The sequence below is a fragment of the Aphelocoma coerulescens genome, chromosome 20 (genome assembly GCF_041296385.1).
Source record: "Aphelocoma coerulescens isolate FSJ_1873_10779 chromosome 20, UR_Acoe_1.0, whole genome shotgun sequence".
Taxonomy (NCBI): domain Eukaryota; kingdom Metazoa; phylum Chordata; class Aves; order Passeriformes; family Corvidae; genus Aphelocoma; species Aphelocoma coerulescens.
Genome location: NC_091033.1, coordinates 7,952,993 through 7,972,376, shown reverse-complemented (window position 1 = coordinate 7,972,376; position 19,384 = coordinate 7,952,993). Strand labels below are relative to the sequence as shown.

Genomic DNA, 19,384 nt, shown 5'->3' with positions numbered 1-19,384 from the left:
ATTACCAGTGAGGTGATACAACGCATTACAACCACAGCAGCAGGGCACGGGATACCAGACACAAGAGTACACAGACTACTGCAGCAGACCTTCCCCACAAGCACTAAAATTAGGGAATCCAAACAATTAGGAATGATAAAAAAAAAAGTGATTCTGTGCTTACTGGATCAGGCAATTTTACTTTTTCTTCATGGTAGCTACTTATTTTTTTCAAATCAAACATGCTGGAGTTGGTCTAACGAGGCACCATCCTGCATTGTCAAGACTGAACACAAGCAAAAAGAAATGAGTTATAATAATGTGATTTGGGTATTCTGCTCTCAGTGATAGCCCTGCTAACCTGCATACACACACACCTAACGAGGGCACTGCCAGCAGCAGGAGCATCACCCCCCTCTGCCCAGCCCAATTAGGGCAGCATGCTCCTCAAACTGCAGCCCTCACAGGAACAGCAGAGCTTCTGCCAGCCCAATTTTCACTCATTAACTCTGGGCTGCATAACACACAGCTCCCCTGCCTGCTGCACAGCTCCCTTGTACGACAAGACGTATTCCAGCTCATTAGACCTACTTCCCTATTCTCTCAGACACACTGATCAATCCTGCCTGCGTCCCAGGGGCAGAGCAGGAGACGTGGTTTTCTGCATGTCCTAAATAACCACTCTGTGATGGATCTCTCTCAAGTGCCCGGGCTGACAAACTGGCTCCCAGGTCTCCTATTTGTGCATTTGCTCAGACACACATGCAGCAACAGGAAAAGTATTTTCATCTGTCTTTTCTTAGCAAGGTTCAGCTGTGGGCTGGGGCTGGCTGGAGAGGTGAGTTCTGCAAGAGAGAGCCTGGACCCTCTGCTGACAAGCTGCAGGCAAGTCACCAGCATGTCACCTCAGCTAAGCATCATCTCAGCAGAGTGTCACTGCAGTGACAAAGGCTAATCACAGACTGCACTGCACCAGCAAGAGCAAAACTAGCAAGTCAACAGAAGGAATTCTTACCTTCTCTCTGGCACTCATGGGGCAACTTGCAGAATATTTTGTTCAGCTGTGGGCTCTCACAATAAAAGAGAGACCTCAAAATACTGGGCTTGGGAGAGCAGAGGACTACTGAGATGGTCTGGGGGTTAGTACATGATGGATGTAGAGGACAAATTGAGGGAATGAAGTTTCATCAACTCGTGGGAGAAAAAGCTCAAGGAGGAATCATTTGAAGATTTCTGTTTCTCCTGGGTGCTACAAAGACAACTGAACCAGGTTCTTTTGAGAGTGCACAGCAAAGAACTCTGCTGAGTTCATCATGCAGGGCATTCCTGTCTGGGAAGCTTCTGTTGAGGCCCGCAGTGAGAGTATCAGCTGTCCTATAAAATTTAGGAGACAGTAAAGCAAAGCCTCGCTTGAAGCTTTCATGTCTTTCATTACTAAAATCTTGTTGGTGATCATCTTTCATTCACATGCTTTGTGTAAAACTGTATGAATCACTCAGCAGATTATTTGCTCCCCCTGGACATTGCTTTTGTCTCCTTGCATTAGTCCCTCAAGACACCACATTTAAATCACATCTGAAGAGCCATTTGTTTAGTTCTCTCCTTGAAGAACTCATTTTAAAAATATTTCCCCATTTGTTTTAACAAAACGTCATTAGAAAACTTGAGCTGTATCAATTCAGTTTTATGTCTAGATGCTTCACTTTAATAGTGCTTCTACCCTGTATGTGAGCAGCAGCAGTCTCTGCTTCCAATGGAGCTCAAAACACTTCAGCAGTTTTATAATAAGAAATACAGTTTTCCCAAAATTGCAGTTCTCAGGCCAAATTCCTACCCGTAAACTCACTGACAGGCAAGTTGCAAACCAAATAAAAAGAGTTCACAGTGGAAACCCTGACAAGTCTTTGACAAGGAGCAGTGACCCCAGCACAAAGCTTTCCATGGCTGACAGGACAAAGCAAGCTGTACTCCTGTGCACTTCATCTGGAAAACAGCTCTGCTATCCCAATCAATATTCCCACAATTCCTTTTTTTCCTATGAATGAGAAATTCAGTATAAAAGCACATAGTACAAAAACGTCTGCGGTGTTTGGTATAAAATAAATAATTAAACTACAGTAACCACGAAATTGGTTTTGCACGGGAGGAGCCTCCCCCTGTACAACATAAATTGTTAACAGTTATTTGAGAGCCATTTCCTTGCAGATCTTGGATAAGGGAAGCTGTGGGGTTTACTGTTTTGTAGGGACCAGCATTCACCACATCAAGGTTCTACCTGATGCAAGTCAAAGTACCCAAACACATAAGCAGTGCTCTCTAATATAAACTGGCATGCAATAAAATATTTATGTTTTGGTTTTAGCTTCTGATCACTGCATCCACTTAGAAAGAATGAATTATGAATTCTCAATAGATGGTGCTGTAAAGAAAAGTGCTAAAAAAGAAAACCAAGATCTGTGCATCAGACCACAACATTCAGATTCAGCACTAACAGGCATTTTCACATTGTATATTCCAAAACACCTCAGGAAAGCTGGTAAGTGTTATCTCCTGCTTTACACATAAAGAAGCAAAGAATAAATTACCTTCCTAAGGCCATGGATCAATAAAAATGGAAAAAGGACTGCTTGAGTTCCAGGTCGGCACCCAGTGCCCTTTCCAGGGGGCTTCACTGCTCCCTCCACTCACTAATGTTTTCAGGACACAGACACACAATCTCCCAAGTCATGGAACAATTTTTCAGCTTAATCTGCTATAGAATATTTTACAAGCAAAGCGGGCTAAGCTCTGCTTTTACAGACTGCACAGTGGTGAGCCAGGCATAGTGCCAGCTCCCAGCTGACAGCTAAGCATCAAGGCACTAGGATACTCAAAAAACGACACTGTTTTTGATCAACACTACCAAAATGGGAAACTCTTTCTCAGATGCCCTCAAGAGCTTCAGAGGCACATGGGCCAGGTGCACAAAGGGATTAGGTTCAGTGACACTAGACCTCACTGAGCATGGAAATGGAATTGTCTCAGGATATGTACTTAACCAGAGGGGTCACCCATAGCCTTGAGCTCCACGCACACCAAACTAAAGGTATGGGTACACGAAGATGGCACGTTTACAAACTAAGGCAGGCATGTGGTGAGCTAGTCCAAACAGCTGACAGCCTGACAGCTCAGCTCTCAGCAAGAAGGGATAAAATAGTTTCATTTTCACTGGGGCTATCAGACGAAGTTTGCAGAATCTGAGATTATCGCTGCTAAGCCCAGGCCTTCACTTCTCCTCTGCTGCTCATCTGTTCACACTCTAACACTGACACTCAAAACTAGATGAAAGGGTCATAAAACAAAAAAGGAGAATAACAGCATTGGAAAAAAATCACAATCAATATTACTTGAACAAAGAAGGCTTTCACTGGGAAAAAAATCAAAAAAACAACACATAAATTCAGTGTGGTGGGAAGAAGAGAAAAACATCTACAGGAGCCTGGGAAAGAGGATAAGAGAGATTACAGAAAAGTCTGTAGAAAGCCTCTCCCATGAGAGCTGCTTTAACAACTGAAGGATATCTGTGTTGTCGTGTCCCAGCAGCCCAAGCAGAGACTGCACAGCGTTCAGCTCCACCAGCAGGTGATACAGGCCGGGCATGGTCGCAATCACGTGCATTTCCTGAATGATGTCATTTAAATCCAGTTCTGACTCCATGAACCTGAGGCAAGACAAAAAAGGGTAATAAAAAGGCAAGAAGAGACCACTACCTTCCAGGAGACACCAGGTACGACTTGTCACCCCAGGTGCACATGGCACTGGCATTTCTATCCTCCCTGTCCTACACCTGCCCCTTGAAGTTTAATCCTGTAGCAGGATAAGCATTTCTACTAGATAATTGACATGGAGTAAATAAGCAGATTTGTTCCAATTCTGTAAATCAGTTCTAGAATTTCAAGAAAAAATTAAAATTAAGATGCTGTAGCTACACATGAAAAAACCTGCTTATAAAATAAATTCTGCAGAGCGCTGCACCTTTCCTAGGTAGCACATATTAGTATGTGGGTTGCATGAGTCTGAAGTCCATAAAAATAATCTGGGTAATGGAAAGGACAGCAAACTGGACAAAAAATAATGGCATTGAAGTGTAGGAAGAAATCCTTTAGTGTGAATAACAGAACACCTTGAAGGGAGGAAGAGGCTTCTAGAACACAAACACCCCATGTGGCTCTCCGAGCCCATCCAGCCATTCTGCTCATCACAGCACTGGGTAACATGAAATTATTTTCTCCCCAAGACCTCTGGAAAGCACAACACCTTCACATCAAATGATGGGATGAAACCTTTAATTATTGCTAATCTGGTTTCTGTGCTGCCAGCCATATATTGGCCCCACCACAGACTCAATGAAGCCATTTTTAATTAACAAAGTCAGTTTCAAATAGAATTTAGAAGAACTACAAGGCAATAACTCCTGTTACATAAGCCTTATGTAACTGAAAACATCTCTACGTTCCAGTAATTCATTTAGGGCTTACATCTAAAATCAAAGGAAAAAAAAGTTAAGCATGGTCTTACTTCTCTGGATTGTCAGGAAACTTGATCCGCAACTCCTGGTTTTTGTAGGATCTCTTCTCAAAGGTTAGAATCATCTTCTTCACTGAACTTTCATCCAAAGGTTCCTCCTGACCAAATCAGAAAAGGCAGAGAGGTGAGCTTTGGATGGCTGGAGAAATACCAGCAAATGTGGTGGGACTGTAGCCAGGCCCAGGGCCCTTGGAATTCCAGCCAGTTCTGGAATATCAATGCAGAGAGCTGCCAAACACCTTACACACCATCACTACCCACTCCAGCTTGGACCTTGAGCTATTCTTTTACACCTCTTATTACCTGGCACCACCAGTACATATCGAGGTTTTTTTGCTTCAGACAGAGCAAACCTGCACTCACAGCCTGTGCCCACAGAGAGCTTCTCTGCAGAAGTCCCCTGTGCTATTGCTTTTTGTAAGTCTACATTTAACTGCCCTGAATTTATGTTCTTCCGCATTTTCCTCACTTGGATAAGCTTTCACTGCTATCTTAAAGCCTTTTCCTAAAAAAAAAAAAACAAATCAATATTCTATTCTAGCATTTTCTCTTTATTTTGTAAATGTTCCTAAGGTGTCTCTCAGCTGGAGTTGTATATCTACTGTACAGCAGCAATGTAACCTCAGCTGCCTCCCTGACACCTACAAACATTTTCCTTAGTTTATGATTTTAATGCACTTCTTTTATTAAAAAATTGATGATACAGATTTCCCTGTGTAGCCTCTTCCCTCTCCTCTGTTTGACTGTGTTACAACCACTGTTTAAGACAAGCTCTCAAAACAAAAACCAAACCAGATAACCTCACATCTTAAGCCAAGTTTCGTGTCCATCCCCTGCTCAGGATTAAATCAAGAGTTGCGACTGGTGTTGAAGATTTTTTGGTCAGTGACTCTAAGCAGCAATCTGGTATGAGAGAGAAAACCTCAATTTCTTCAGCAAACTCCATTACAATAACACCAGCTGGAGCCTTTAGTTATTATTGGATTTCCTTCATTCCTTTGCCCAACCTGTCTCATTGCCATCCCACTCATGTCACCACCCCATTCAGCTAATCAATACTACAGTGCCCAAAGCACATTCTTCTTGCAATAGGATTTCAACCCACACATGCTGACACTGCTTCCCTCTATTCTCTTTGATTCTTTGCTTCCTCTAACACATATCACTACAATATCTCCATTAGGATCAGCTTTATATCTTGTATTGAATTTGCATTCAGTATTGCAGTGTCCTACAGATTAGCCTCTTGCCATGAAATTTACTGGGACAAAGCACATTTTAATGGCACTTATATGAACTGCTATCCAAAGTAATAAACAAGAGATTTGAGTTCTAAAGAAAGCTTGGACTTTCAGCCTTTAAAATGTCTGGCTGGGAGGACTCCACTTGACAAAGACGAGGGACTGGCACACTGCAGGAATCCACAAGACTCTACCCAGTCAGAAGGACTCTTGGTTCTGTCGATTCATCCTCCCTGGAGCTCAAATGCTACAGAAATCCTGCATTATCCTTCCTTGCCATCAGCAACAACTGTCATGGCAATAGCTCAACATCAAAAAAAAAGAGGGAGATTCTTAGAGACAGATGCTGGCAGTGCTGTATACAAAGGACAATGATATTTTACAAAGCTACATGATTCTGCAGTGGTGAATATCACTTGTTTTTTTATCAAAGAGGACACGGGCAGCAGGAAGCAAATATCTTCTAGATTTATACCAATCCATGTGTCACATTTATAAAGTGATTTTTTCCCTGGCCCTTGGCAGAAAGGCCAACACAGCATTGGATTTCTGTCTCCAAGGCTTGAAATCATTTACCCTTGACAGCTGCTACCCCCCTCCTCTGACCCAAGACCTTTCTTGTACAGAAGAATGTTTGTTTATTTGCTGCTGCTGCTGCACAGCTACAAAGACGGGAAGAAGCTGCATGGTTGGGGGCACTGATGAGAACAATAGTTAGGAAATTGGTTAGAACACAGAAACTGTTTCCTAAAAATATACTTCAGAAGATGATTTGGGTATTCTCAGACTAAACAGAGATTAGACTTGAAAGCCTTCTCCTTTTTCCCCCCCTTTAAATCTTCAGCTGATGTATTTGAGAAATTTGAAATTAATGAACACCCTACAGGGCAGGAAAGCAAACCCACAAACTGAAGCTGTACGAGCACAGGAAAATCACGTTAAGTCTCACCACCTACATAGTAAGAAATGGCAATCACAGAGAAAGGGTTTGGTGTTTGGTTATTTCCACTGCCTCTCCCAGAGGACTTACTTCCTCATCTTCCTCTTCTCCATCCCTCTCAATTATCTGAAGGAGTTTCTTCTTCTCATCATCAGTTTCTTCCAGGGCAGCAGACTCCTCTTCCCTAGGACGACCATGTTCTCGGGCACTGGCTTGTTTCCGACGTGCTTTGATTTCCTCTTCCTCTTCATCACGGGGTCTTTTTGTCCCTCTGTTAGGCTGAAGTCAGAGAAATAAAAGGTGAATGAATACAAGTGTTTACTGACCCTTGCAAACCAGAATACCAATATTAAAAGCCATACTGTGGAAGTTCTTACAAGTTGTTTAAAAAATTTGCTTTCATGACGCTTAACAACTCTAAAAACTGGAAAGGAAATTAATTTAGTGAAGTGGAACATCACATGAGTAGATAAATGCCTCTGCCAAGAGCTGTGTCAACATCCTACCTTCTTTGATCTATGAACACGATTCATGGGAAAATATCTTCATAGACAGCAAGGACGAGGAGTGCACAGACAAGGAGTGGCCAAACAGCCCTGCTCAGTGGGGCACGGCTGCCCATCAAGGAACCCCAATCTGCTGACTCAGCTGAGACAACTCCCCATTTCACAGCCAGCAGACTGATATGCTCAGCAGAGAGTAGGGAAAGATAATTTTTTACCCACAACATATACAAGATTACATTGAATTCCGGCATGCATCCCATTTCACCCCCATCCTTCTGTCTGAAGTTTGCTGATGTGTAAAAGTAGAATCACCCAACTCAGCTGCATTCAGTATTCAGTCCTAGGCAGGACAAAGAGGACTCTGCAGCTCTGAAGGGGCTTGGCACTGGACTATACAGCACCCAAACCATCATGGTTTGCTTGGAACAACCTATTATTTTATTCCACTATTTCTAGCTGATTGTCAAAATTAAAGGTAATTTGCCAAGGACAAGAAAAAATCCATTAATCCTAATCCCTTGTTTTCATTCAGGCAGAAAGGGATAAAAGCCCTTGCAATAGAAGGAAAAACTTTCCCCTCAAAAATTACATGGACATTAAATTTGGTCTCTCGTATTTTTGAAGGACAACCAAGCTGGAACAGAAGTACTCCATGCTCTATAACTACAGCAAAACAAAGCTTAATTCTTTACTATTTAAAAGGAGTATATATATCAAGAATAATAAAATCATAACAAAAATACTTTTACTTTACGTCACCTGGTAACCTCACTAGGTCTAACATGCATCCATCTTAATTTATAAAACACCACCTGGCAGGCAGCCCCTCCCTTCTGCTCTGTGGGACCCTTTGTCTAAAATGGCAAAACTCACACCAGGCTTCCATGAACACAGGCCCTGCTTTTAACTGACACTGGGATCCTTCTCGTGTTCGATCCAAATAAAGGTGCAGAGGAAATAAGTGACAGTGTCATTCTCCTGTCAGGTCTGGCACGACTGTGAGCATCAAAACAGGGATTTCCAGCTCCCTGGCAGGTTAGGAACTTTTAGGCTGCAGAAGGCAGTAAACCTTCCAGGGTCATAAGGGAATCCCGCTGTGGTTCCAGCTCCGCCACACCATGGCACAGCCCAGGACCAATGACAAGCTGGTAAATGATCTGCTCTGCAGAACATGCTGCTTTCAGGAGATGTAAAAAAATACAAAGCCTCCCCCACGAAGCCCTAAAAAGCACATGAGGAGTTAATTATAGTTAAGAAGCAGGCCAGACAGCAGCCTGGCTGAGATCACCTTGTTTTAAGGGTTACCACCTTGTCACCGCTTTAGGGAAGATGCAGAATCAAGTTTCCCAGACAACACATTAGCACAAATCAAAGCTGTAGCTGCTCGCTCCCAGGCAGACCTGTTCAAGCTCTGTTATCTGTCTCCTTTCTCCCTATATCTTCTGTGCCATTTCCATTATGGATGGTACATTCCTGACTTAAAACTCTCCTAAAGTGCCTCCATGCACTTTTAAAGCAGTTACTCGGCTCATAATTCAATAGCCATGACATGGAAGCATACCCAGACATTCTGTGAAATGAAAAATTTATTTGCTTGGAGGGTTTTGTGGATTGAGGTTTTTTTTAAGCAGATTCCTATTACTTATCTTCTAGGTACATTAAAATATAATTTCACATAGATCCATTTGGAAACAAACGTGTCATTGACAACAACCAATAATTCAAACAACCCTGAGCAACCAGCAATCCACTAAAGGAAAGAACAAGGAAAAGGTGCTCTTTTAAATGACATCATTGAAAGAAAAATCTTCAGTAAATCCATACTCCTCATGGCACAAGGGTCCCTGCCCTTCCTATGCCCTTCCATTCACTCCTCGGTAATACCCAACTCATCCTAAACCACCTTTGACAGATTAATGTCACAAACACAGATACCGCAATTAGTGACATAAATCCTGAAATTTACATCAAAATCTCAACAAGATTTGCCACGGATGTTCCTAACTTGGAATTGGAATCTCATTCCTCACTCTTATTTCTAAACATTAAAAACGGCCAAAGCTCCTGGTGAGTCTGTAGTGTAATGAAAGGCTGAGGGAGCTGGGGGTCAGTCAGATGCAAAGTAATGTGTCATGGGAAGGGACTGCATCCCGGAACAAAACCTAAATTAAAACTGCATCATGAAACCCACCCCATTTCCTCTGAGTACACAATTCTCAAGACCAGAATTTACACCCTTGCTTCCATCTCAATTATTTTACCCTTTTTTGTATTTATGCATTGCTGGGGGAGGCGTCTCTAACACATAGCAGAATCATTATGATAAATCATGGAAGTGCCCCGCGTGCGATCATTAACGCTGCCAGCAGCCTGGCAATAGGCAGTAATTGAATTCCAGGCAAACGCTATTAAGCAGGCATTAAGGCTTTGCCTCTCCTTATTGATGTTATGCAAAACCTCGCTAAGAACGTTGCCGTTCCCAACCAGCACTATTAAAGCTACGAAACCAAGGCCCAAGTGGAACACCTGGGTCCTGCTCATTCCACAAGAGATGCACAGTCATGAACAACTGATTTAAGGCAGGCATTAGTTTCTGTTCATTGATTTTCATCTTGGGCTTGCATTTGTGTTTTCCAAAGGACTGTTACCAACCAGCGAGAATTAAGCCCATAGGTTGCTGCACTGAGCGTGGTGCATTTCGCTCAGCAAACACATAGATTGTGTCCAAACACATTTATTTAACCGATTCCACAGCTTCACACACAAGTGTGAAAGGCACAAGTTCTGCCTTTCTGGTAGGAAAGAGAAAGTTAATCATTTGATAAACAAAATATGGGTTTTTTTACTTAGTTGTGCTAAGGTGAATCTGGCAAGAAGTTGGGATTCATTAGAAAATGCACAAGAAAAGCATTTTTCAATTGTTTTGTTAGCTAAGCTTAATTCTGTTCCTGTTGAATGCAGAGCATTCACAGTAATTTATTCAGTAGGCATTTTCATTTAAATCTAACACTGATAGCACCACACAAAAACCAATGAATACAAAAGGGTTTAAAAAAAGCTACTGTTTATAAAATATGATAAAGTAAACAGAAGCTGGTAATTGGAAAGGAAGAATTATCTCTCCCTTTCTCTCCTAGTCCTCCTGTACTGGTTGTGTCAGTTAGCTGACATTCCCTAACCTGACACTGCTTGGGGCCAAGCCTTCGGGTACAGACTTTCTCCAGACACACCTGACACAGGTCCTGGTCTGTGCACAGCCAGGTAAGGCTGAGCCTGCCCTCGGTGTGGGCGGCAGGAGCAGCACCTGCCGCATGTGCCACGCAGGACAGGGAAACAACATCCTAAATCAAAGCACAATAATCTGCCAGCACCCCTGGGCTCCCTCCAAGCAGTGATTGCACATTAATATCAGGGTTAAGTACCCCACAAGATTGAAACACACATTTTTCAGAATCCTGATTGCTTCTGCCTTCGCCAAACATAAGGAAGGTTTAGAGAGGTCTCAGTAGTTTCATATTACTCAGGAAATACTCAGGAGTTTCATATTACTAAGGTATCTGTTTTGTAAGTAACCTCGTTAACTGTGAAGCTCACAAATTATTTGTTAATGAAATCTGAAATAAATCTTCATAAATGATGCAGCTTCTTCTGTGCCCACATCCCAGCCCGCTCCAAGGAGCCACTCAGAAAGCAGCACAGCAGCTGTCAGTCTGGGATCCTAAAAACAAGCCCAAATCTCCAGAGGAATCTTCAATAACCTCCTAATTTTGTTTCCAGTGTTTGTGATAAACCAGGCTACCATCAATCTCAGTTTTCCATGCTTTTTCTTCCTGAGGCGTGACACACAGCACTTCTAAATGGTGCAGGATCTGAGTGCTAAAAACTGGAAGAACTGGTACCCCAGGAAAATCAGAAATCTCAGACACTCAAGAGCTCCAAAATCACACACACTGAGGCAAATGCAATGACAGGTGCACACTGTACCCACGTGGATGCATATTATTAATTTCAGAGGGAATGAACCCTTGTGCCTTCCAGCCTCCCTTGTGAGGCCCTGAACCACCCAAGGAGCTCATCAGGGAGGTGCAGGACAGGGATCTTTCTTGATACACTCTGGTTTGGTGGCCAAATACAACACATTGGGAAGTAAACTAGAGATTCAGTCCCACCCTGTGAGAGCACCAAGACAGCTCTGGCAGCATGAGGCCATACTCCCAGGAGCAGAGTATCCCAAGGGATGAGGCAGACAGCTGAGCCGATGTCAGCTCCTTGTTTTACCCGCCGGCAGGAGGAGCTTCTGGGGTAATAATGATGTAAGCAGTCAACAACCAGCTCAGCTGAGCTGCCCCTACCATCAGATGCATCCATTACGTTGCAAATTGACAGTAAATTATCCATACCAGCAGTAGAAATGATGATTGCCTCCATGGATACCCGGAGATCCATCCCTGTACGCACCGCACTCAACCCCGACAGAGAACGGGGAGATCGCTCAGCACAATGAAGTCAGATCTCACCCCATTAGTTACGGCTTCTTCTGCTATTTGATTTTACTAACATTCCATTAAAAAATTAGCAGTTTGTAATGATCACTCACTGTGATGAAATCTGCCTTTAATTAGAATTCAAATAATCTCCCTTATTCCCTCCCAAGACAACTGAAAGAGGAGTCTGAATAGCCCCGGAGTTGGCTTTGTCCTCCTAATTACCCTCTGTAATCAGAGACCAAACATGGAGGATCTGGGCAAACAGCAGCAATATTTAATCATCACTTTAGACCATCTGCAACTGTTTTGCAGTAACACGTAAAGTTTATGGATTCCTGAGCTTTGTATAAACGGCCAGGTGCTGTTTAATTGTATTTTTTGTTGCAAGAGGTTTCTTTTCCCATTCTGGCAGACACTTGATGCTGAATTGGTGGCATGGTGCCTGCAGTCTTCCACGCCAAGTTTGGCTCTGAGGGAGAACATCTTCTTGTCAAAGCAAGGGCACAGATTACACATTTAGAGGAGAAAATTCAAAACAGTGTAAGAGAAAAGCAATTATTTTAGGTTGTGCTGAGGGAGGCTGAGAAGACCAACTCATTTGCAGCAAGAGATTAAAATCAGAGAGCTGAGGCACCACACCACCTCCCCGACAGCCGGTGCCACCCCTGCAGCGAGGACAACCAAGGAGACCTTGAGCCAGCCCACACCTCAGCCCAGAGGAGGGAGGCTCCCAAATCCAGGGCTGGAGTGGGCCAGGAGCTGCTGGGCGAGCTGCCAAGCCACCCTACCTGAAGGCAGAGCCTGACCCAAAGGATGGGAGGCAGCAAAATCTGCTGTTTCCAACTATTTCCCCCCACCTCTCAGCCAGAAATGCCCTCACAGAAGGGAATCTCATTTTCTCAGAATCAGAACTATTTGCCTGCCTTCTGCTCCTCCTCTTCTTTCACCTGTACTCACCACTGTACCCAGTTCTGCAGGTCTGAATTCAGCACCACTGAATTCCAATGCTCACTCTGAAGCATCACCTCAGCTAGTGACACAAGAACCACCTGCATTCAGGTGAAAGCCCAGGAGAGCACAGAGCTAAGAGAAATCCTTCAGAAACTATTTCAGCAGGTGGTTGAAAGCTGCAGAATGTTTTTCCCCACAAATAAGAACAATTCCAGCAGCAAGAAGTGAAATTAAAATTTAGATACCCTGCAGCTAAACAGCATTTCTGTACCTCAACAGAATACAGCCCCCACTGTCACAAGCAATCACTCCCTCGCCATGTGGAAAGCTCATCCAAGGGAAAGCTGTACAAAATCCAAGTGAGCAAAGCAAAGTGGATGGACTCCAGAATGGAGGGAATCCTGTGAGTTCACATTCTCGGAGCAAGAGAAAAACCAACTAACAAAACCCCAAACCTGGTTAAAAAATGACAAAGTTCAATCAGGTTTACCTCTCTGTGCCTTAACCTGCATCCCAGACATGTAAGGGATGACAATGCTAACCCCCAGCTGGGGTGGAGAAGGCCAAAGAATCAAAGGAATGTAAGAAATGAAAATTCTAATTCGATGTTGAGAAATTGCATTTTAAAAAGGCAGAGAAATACAGAAGTGGAACAGATCTCAGAGCAGCAGGGCTCTGCTGTTGGATGCAGCAGGATGCTTGAGACAGAGCAATCCACACAAAGAAACATCCTGGAGATTATCAAGGAGAACTTCAGTGGAGCTCTCAAAGACAGACTCCTCTCACAGCCATGCCTCAGACACTTCAATACCATTGGGAAAATTGCTGAGAAACTTCCCAAACCCAACAGCAACTTTCCCTTTTTCCCTGAGCATCTCCAAACAACATATTCCCAAAGAACAAACATGGAGTGAACAGCAAGACACTCCCTTCACCTTTGTGCCTCACAGAATGAGGGACACAAGGATGGCACCGAGTCCCATAAGGAATCCCGTGCTCTCAGCTCAGGAGCAGACCTGGCCACACTTACACGGCTGATGATGTCTTGGGGTGTCTTCCTCACCCAGGCAAACCCCACGGCTGCACCTGGGCTGAGAACTGAAGCAAAGCCCAACACTATCCCAGCCAAGGCATCAAAACGTTATTGCAACCCGTACCTTCATTCCCTGATCCACAGGGAACACCCTAAATCTGCTCCTGGGACAGTAAATCAACACACCTGGTACCTGCACACAACGAGCAATCAATGACCATAGGGCAAGAGGAAGAAAACGCTCCGAGTAAACGAAAAAGTCTTCCTTTTACAAGGAAAACTTTTAAAAAATATTTTGATAAAAAATGAAATAAAATGGGTTTTGTCATAAAACAGGGAGGGAAAGACATGGTAGAACAGCCATGGAACGAGCTCAGGCTTCGCTCCAGGCACAGGCAGGCACCCATCTGCCCATCTGTGGCCGAAACAACACCGGCAAAGCCGCGGTCCCGCGGAGCTCCCGGTAACCGGGTCCCACCGGGCACAGCTGCTCCGAAGAGGGGGAGAGACCCCCAAAACTGATGGCCACTTTAACCAGGCCCCGTGCGAGAGCACCGAGTGCGGCCGGGCAGGCTCCGCACGGCGGTCGCCCCAGGCCCGCGGCCGCACCGGAGCCGGAGCAGCATCGCTGCCGCCGCAACGGGGCCACGAACGAGGGCACCTCCGCGCTGACAGCCGGAGCGCAGGGGACCGCGACACCCCCAGCACGGCCCAGCCTCCCGAGCTCACCTGGTAGCTGAGCAGCTCCCCCACGTCCATCGCACCCACCGGGCCCCGCCACCGCGAACCTGTCGCAAACCACCGGGGCCGCGCGACACCCGCCGTAAGGCAGGGAGCGCAGGCCTGGAGGCGGGGCGCCACACTGCCGGAAAGCGAGGCGAGGAGGGGGCCGTGCCGGAAAGGGAGAGGTGGGAGGCGCCACACTGCCGGAAAGCAGCGCGGGGCTGTCGCGAACGGGGGCGGGTAGAGGGGAGCGACCCCCGCCCCACGGTGCGAGCGGCGCTGGGGCCGCCCCCGGCCCCCGGGGGTCCCAGGGCAGAGCTCGGGGACCTTCCGCCCGGCCCCCGGTGCCCCTTGGTACGGGGCAGGGAGAGGACGAGACCCCCGCGATGTACCCCCGGTGACAGGGGGACCGTCCCTGCCACGGGCGAAGTGGGGACCGGGGGTCCCGTCCCCGCTGTGCCCCGCGAGCCGGGGGCTGCTGGCACCGAGGGGGGGACGCGGCCCCCAGCAGAGCCCCCCGGGGACGCTGAGGAGCAGCGTTTTCTCGTGACGCTTTTTCCACAACCTTCTGAAAACGCTTCCCGGGCTGAGCCGCGCTCGGGAATGCAGGAGGCTGTTGGCAGCGTTTATTGACAACACAATTCTATTTATACCCGGCGTCATTAACCGCTGTCACCTTGAAAACAGGCCAATAACTGGGCTCTGAGTGCGGCAGCAGCGACGTGACGGCCCCTCTGTCTGCTGAGGTCGTGACAAATCGCTCTGTGATTCCACAAGATGCACAACCCCAGACAGACTGAGGCATTTCTCAATTTAACAAATATGAATAATTAGGAGAGAGTCAACTCGGCCAAAATCCTACTGAATTTATTTCAACTAGGCTTTAAAAACCAGTTTTGAGCTAAAAGAATTTTTCATACCAATCGCAGCTATTACACAGTTATCTCAGCAGGAGTCTGGTTTGAGAACACTCAGAAAATTAAAAAAATATATAATGTTTTTGAAGGAGTCCCTCACATCCCCCATTGTTTCAAGAAAATATAGGAGGTCGGTCATGGCAAAATTAACTCAACAAATCTGCATGTTAAAGATGAGATAAATAAAAGATAATTATTAGCTCATCCGGCTTTGCGGTATTGAGTGTTCAGATAATTCCCCAGCTGTGAAACCACCACATTTGGAGACCCTCGGGGGGTACTGGCACATACTGGGCACAGGATTCAGCTACTGGGAAGCCTGACCCCCATCCAGGGAAAACCACAACGAGCAGGTGTAGCACACACGGAGAGCAGTGGGGACAAGAACGGACCATCCACAGACACACACCGAGCATGACGCCCTGCTCCTGCCCCGAGCCTTCTCCTCCACCTCATTGCCCCTGAGTGGAACAGCTCTACGAGGAGCTGGGGGAAGGAAAAGGGAAAAATCTCCAATGAAGAGAGGAGCCCCAACCGGAGCACATCGAGTGAGGTCAGCGCCTTTGCCTCGAGCTTCTTGTAAAACAAAGAGATAGAAAATGTTCAACTCACCTCCCTGACAGGACTCAAAGGCCAGGGGGAACACTCAAAAAAAAAACAAAAGCAGGAATTTGAGGAGCCGAGGCACTGCATTGCTGCCTGGGAAACCCAATTCTCATCCAGTCAGTATTGAATCCGGGCAGGATTCAATAACGGAGTTTTTATCCAATAAGGTGAGTCAGAGCACAGGGACAAAATATTGAATTAAAAAAGCGAAACCAGAAGCAAAATCAAAATACTAGAAAAATTCTCAAGGAAATAAATGAAGGATGGAGACAAGCAGCTGCCCTGGGTGCTGGGTGCTGCATGGGGCTGGCACCAGCCTCTCCCAGGTGGAACAAGCAACAAAGCTGGGTGAGGGGCTGAAGGCTCTGGATAGGGTGGAGCAAACCTTGGGACCTGGCTTGGTCAGAAGAGCAAGGACTCCAGAAATCCTGGCTACCTGTTCCCAGGCACCCACCTTCCACGGGGGATGGGGTGCCACCCTCGGGGCTGACCATGTCCCCAGGCCTTTCCTGACGCTTTTCCCTGGATGGGCACAGAAGAGCCGGGACCCAGCAACAGCCGCGGATGAGGAGAAGCCCCAGCCACTGCAACGGTGCCCACATGGAAACACCAGTGCCTCATCCCAGCATAGCAGGGCTGCAGGGGATGCTCAGAACCGCATCTGGGAGCAGCGGTGGGAGGAGGAGGAGAGGAGGAGAATCCTGGCTTAATTTTATTCCGAGTTCAGGTTTCAACCCAGATGCCTCAAGATCTAATTCCGAATAAATAATTGTACTGAGTAACCCAGGTCCCCCGGTGATTAACTAAACACACTGAGGCTCGCTGAAATTGAATTAGTGGTGTGCACTCAGCCGTTATTACCCTCCCCACGTCATGAATATTAATGAGGGGTTATTAAGAAATGTAAATGATGCCTCAGGGGGTTGGGAGCACAGGGGGTGCAGGGCCGTGCGGGCTGATATGACAAACCATTAGGAAAACAGCCTGATTGAAGCCACTTTTTAATTATGTCAGATCTCGCTCTTTGGCGGGTGCAGCCACGTTTCCGGATGCTTTCGTCTTTATTAAAATGAGAAAAAGGGAACAAGTCAGAGCTGGAATGGGAAATGAGCCTTTGCATAGGGGAAGATTCAGCCACCCAACAGCCTGGCATGTGGGGGTGACTGGGTCCTGCACCCCAGAGGGTCCCCACCTGACTCAGCTCTGGCCAGGACACCCCTATGCTGCCAGAGGGGGACACTGGCATCCCCACAGCACCTGCACCCCGGCCCTGGACCCCCACAGCCCCCAGGTCCCCCACCACGGCCCAGCTGCCTGCAGCCCTTTCCCGCGGTTCAGCCTCGCTGGGCAGCGGAGCGACTGCCATAGGCTCATGCATTTTAACAGGCTCTCACAGGGCTCCCCGCGCCGGAATGGGAGCTGACAGGGCCAGCTGAGTTAATCAGAGTGGATAATGGAGGGAAAGAGAGAAATCTCAGCCCAAATTGCTGCAGAAATCATGAGCAGGGACTCAAAACCATCGAATTAAGCTGGGACGATGGTTAAAGGGGAAGGCAGCGCTTCTCCCAGCCTGGTGTCCCACCGAAGCAGGAAAGGAAAATTACCACAGAACCCCTGTCCTCCCACAGAGGGCAGGGGCCACCAAACATTGAGGAGACCCTGTTCCACAGGAGAAATGTGCCACTGGCACTGGGACAGGCATCTCGGTCCAGCCAGTGCTGCAGCATCAGTGGTTCACACATAAAACAAAGTGGGCCAGGGGCTGTTCTTGGAGGGCAACATCAGATCAGATGCTTTGTTGTGGTGACAAGTATGGCACAAGCCTGGACCTGCTCCTGGTCCTGCTGTGGTCACCATCCCAACGCTCACTCCCCTCCATGGTGTCTGTGTTCACCCTCCGTGAGTATCAAAACCGGGTGCCTGGACAGGGCTGAGCCGCCGGCAAGGGAACAATGGGCATCTCTTGGAATCAAAACCCATCCCTGAGACCTGCCGGCATCGCCGCGGTGTCACCGCAGACAGATGGAACAGGCTGGGATGGGCACGCACACGGAGTTCGTTGGGATTCAGGTCTCTCCGCCCTGATAGCTTCATAACACCAGGCTGCCGCTTAATTGCACCCGCAAGTGTTGGAATTACTGAAGGGTAAAATGCAAATGGTGTAACCTTTCCAGAGCTCACCCGGCACTGCTGTGCCGGCTCTGCGCTGAAGGGAGCTGCCTGCATCCCTTCCCGCTGCTTAATTGCTCAAAAGCTGCCGGGCGATGCCTTCCCCAGGCCCCAGGAGGGAGAGAACAGGCTCCTCGTCAGGGTTGCATGCTGGCTCCCCAGAGCTGGAGGCACTGGAGGTGCCGGGGAAGCCCTGAGAGCTGCCCCCACCCCAGACCATGACACCCACTCCAGCCCCACAGCACTGTAACCAGCTGAGCGGGGGCTGTGAAGGTTGAGCGTGGAGCAAAACACAGCCTATGCCCTCCATCTTCAGTGCCACCTTCCCACCTTGAAAGCCTGCGACAGCTCCTGGCCAGGGTAGCTGCTATCTTGGTCCTGGGGTCCCGTGATGCTGGATGCCAGGGCAGAGCACTGGCTGAGCCCGCAGCACGGCAGGAGCTGGAGGGGTGCAGTGCCAGCAGGGGAACCCAGCTGTGGTACTATGGTTAATGAGATTTTCATGAACCCGCGAATCATTTGGTGGGAGGGGTGGGGACAGGCCCGGGTAATTAAAGGTTGCTGACCTGTGAAATTAGGCTGTAAGAAGTCAGGCACGGAGCCACGGGTAGATGGGGCTGGAGAGGGGAGGGAAGAGGAAGGTGCAACGGGAGAGGGTGGCTGTGGTCAGGCTCTCTTGCTCCTCACCCATGCCGGTGCCACTCACTGTCCTGGTACAGCTGGAGCCTGGGTGCTGAAGCAGCACCTTATTTATGGCTCTACTTCCCTGAGTTAAACTCCACAAAGTGTGACAATCAAAATTAAAGATTTCTGCAGAAAGGCAGCCTAGGGGAAATCACTGCTGCGGCCAGTGGAGATTTCCCAACGGTGACTTTTAAATTAAAGGAGAAAAAAATTTCTTTAATTTGGCAGCATGCATGGGATGCAGCTCACTGGGCACGTTATTATCCAGTTCAGCAAATACTCCCAGAATTCACTCGTGCTCCAAATTAACAATCTATCTCTGAGGCTGTACATCCCCACCTGTGCCAGCATCAACCTGCACTGGGGGTCTGTGTCCCAGCCAGGACTGGAAGTGCCCGATCACCCCAGAGCTAAGTCCTGGCAGCTGCCCCCTCCCCACACAACCTGGTTTTTCTGCCCGGGCTGGAGCATGTCCCCGGTGTAGGAGCTGCCCAAGGCCATGAGGAATGGTTGTGCAGAGGGTGCAGGCAGATGTGGCCCTGCCTGCCCTGGCACAGCTCTTCCCCTCCCTCTCCCCCCGCC

At 47.3% G+C, this 19,384-nt stretch overlaps 1 protein-coding gene across 1 annotated transcript in view; it reads right to left on the bottom strand.

The window, feature by feature from the left end:
* Nucleotides 1-14,555, bottom strand: part of CTNNBL1 (catenin beta like 1) — a 47,452-nt gene extending 32,897 nt beyond the window's left edge. Inside the window, exons 1-4 of the mRNA XM_069033988.1 lie at nucleotides 14,433-14,555; nucleotides 6,817-7,005; nucleotides 4,537-4,643; nucleotides 3,540-3,679 (exon numbers count right to left, since the gene is read on the bottom strand). Coding sequence (XP_068890089.1) covers nucleotides 3,540-3,679; nucleotides 4,537-4,643; nucleotides 6,817-7,005; nucleotides 14,433-14,462 — 466 coding nt within the window. The 5' untranslated portion in view covers nucleotides 14,463-14,555. The remainder of the gene's footprint in view (nucleotides 1-3,539; nucleotides 3,680-4,536; nucleotides 4,644-6,816; nucleotides 7,006-14,432) is intronic.
* Nucleotides 14,556-19,384: the final 4,829 nt, after the last annotated feature.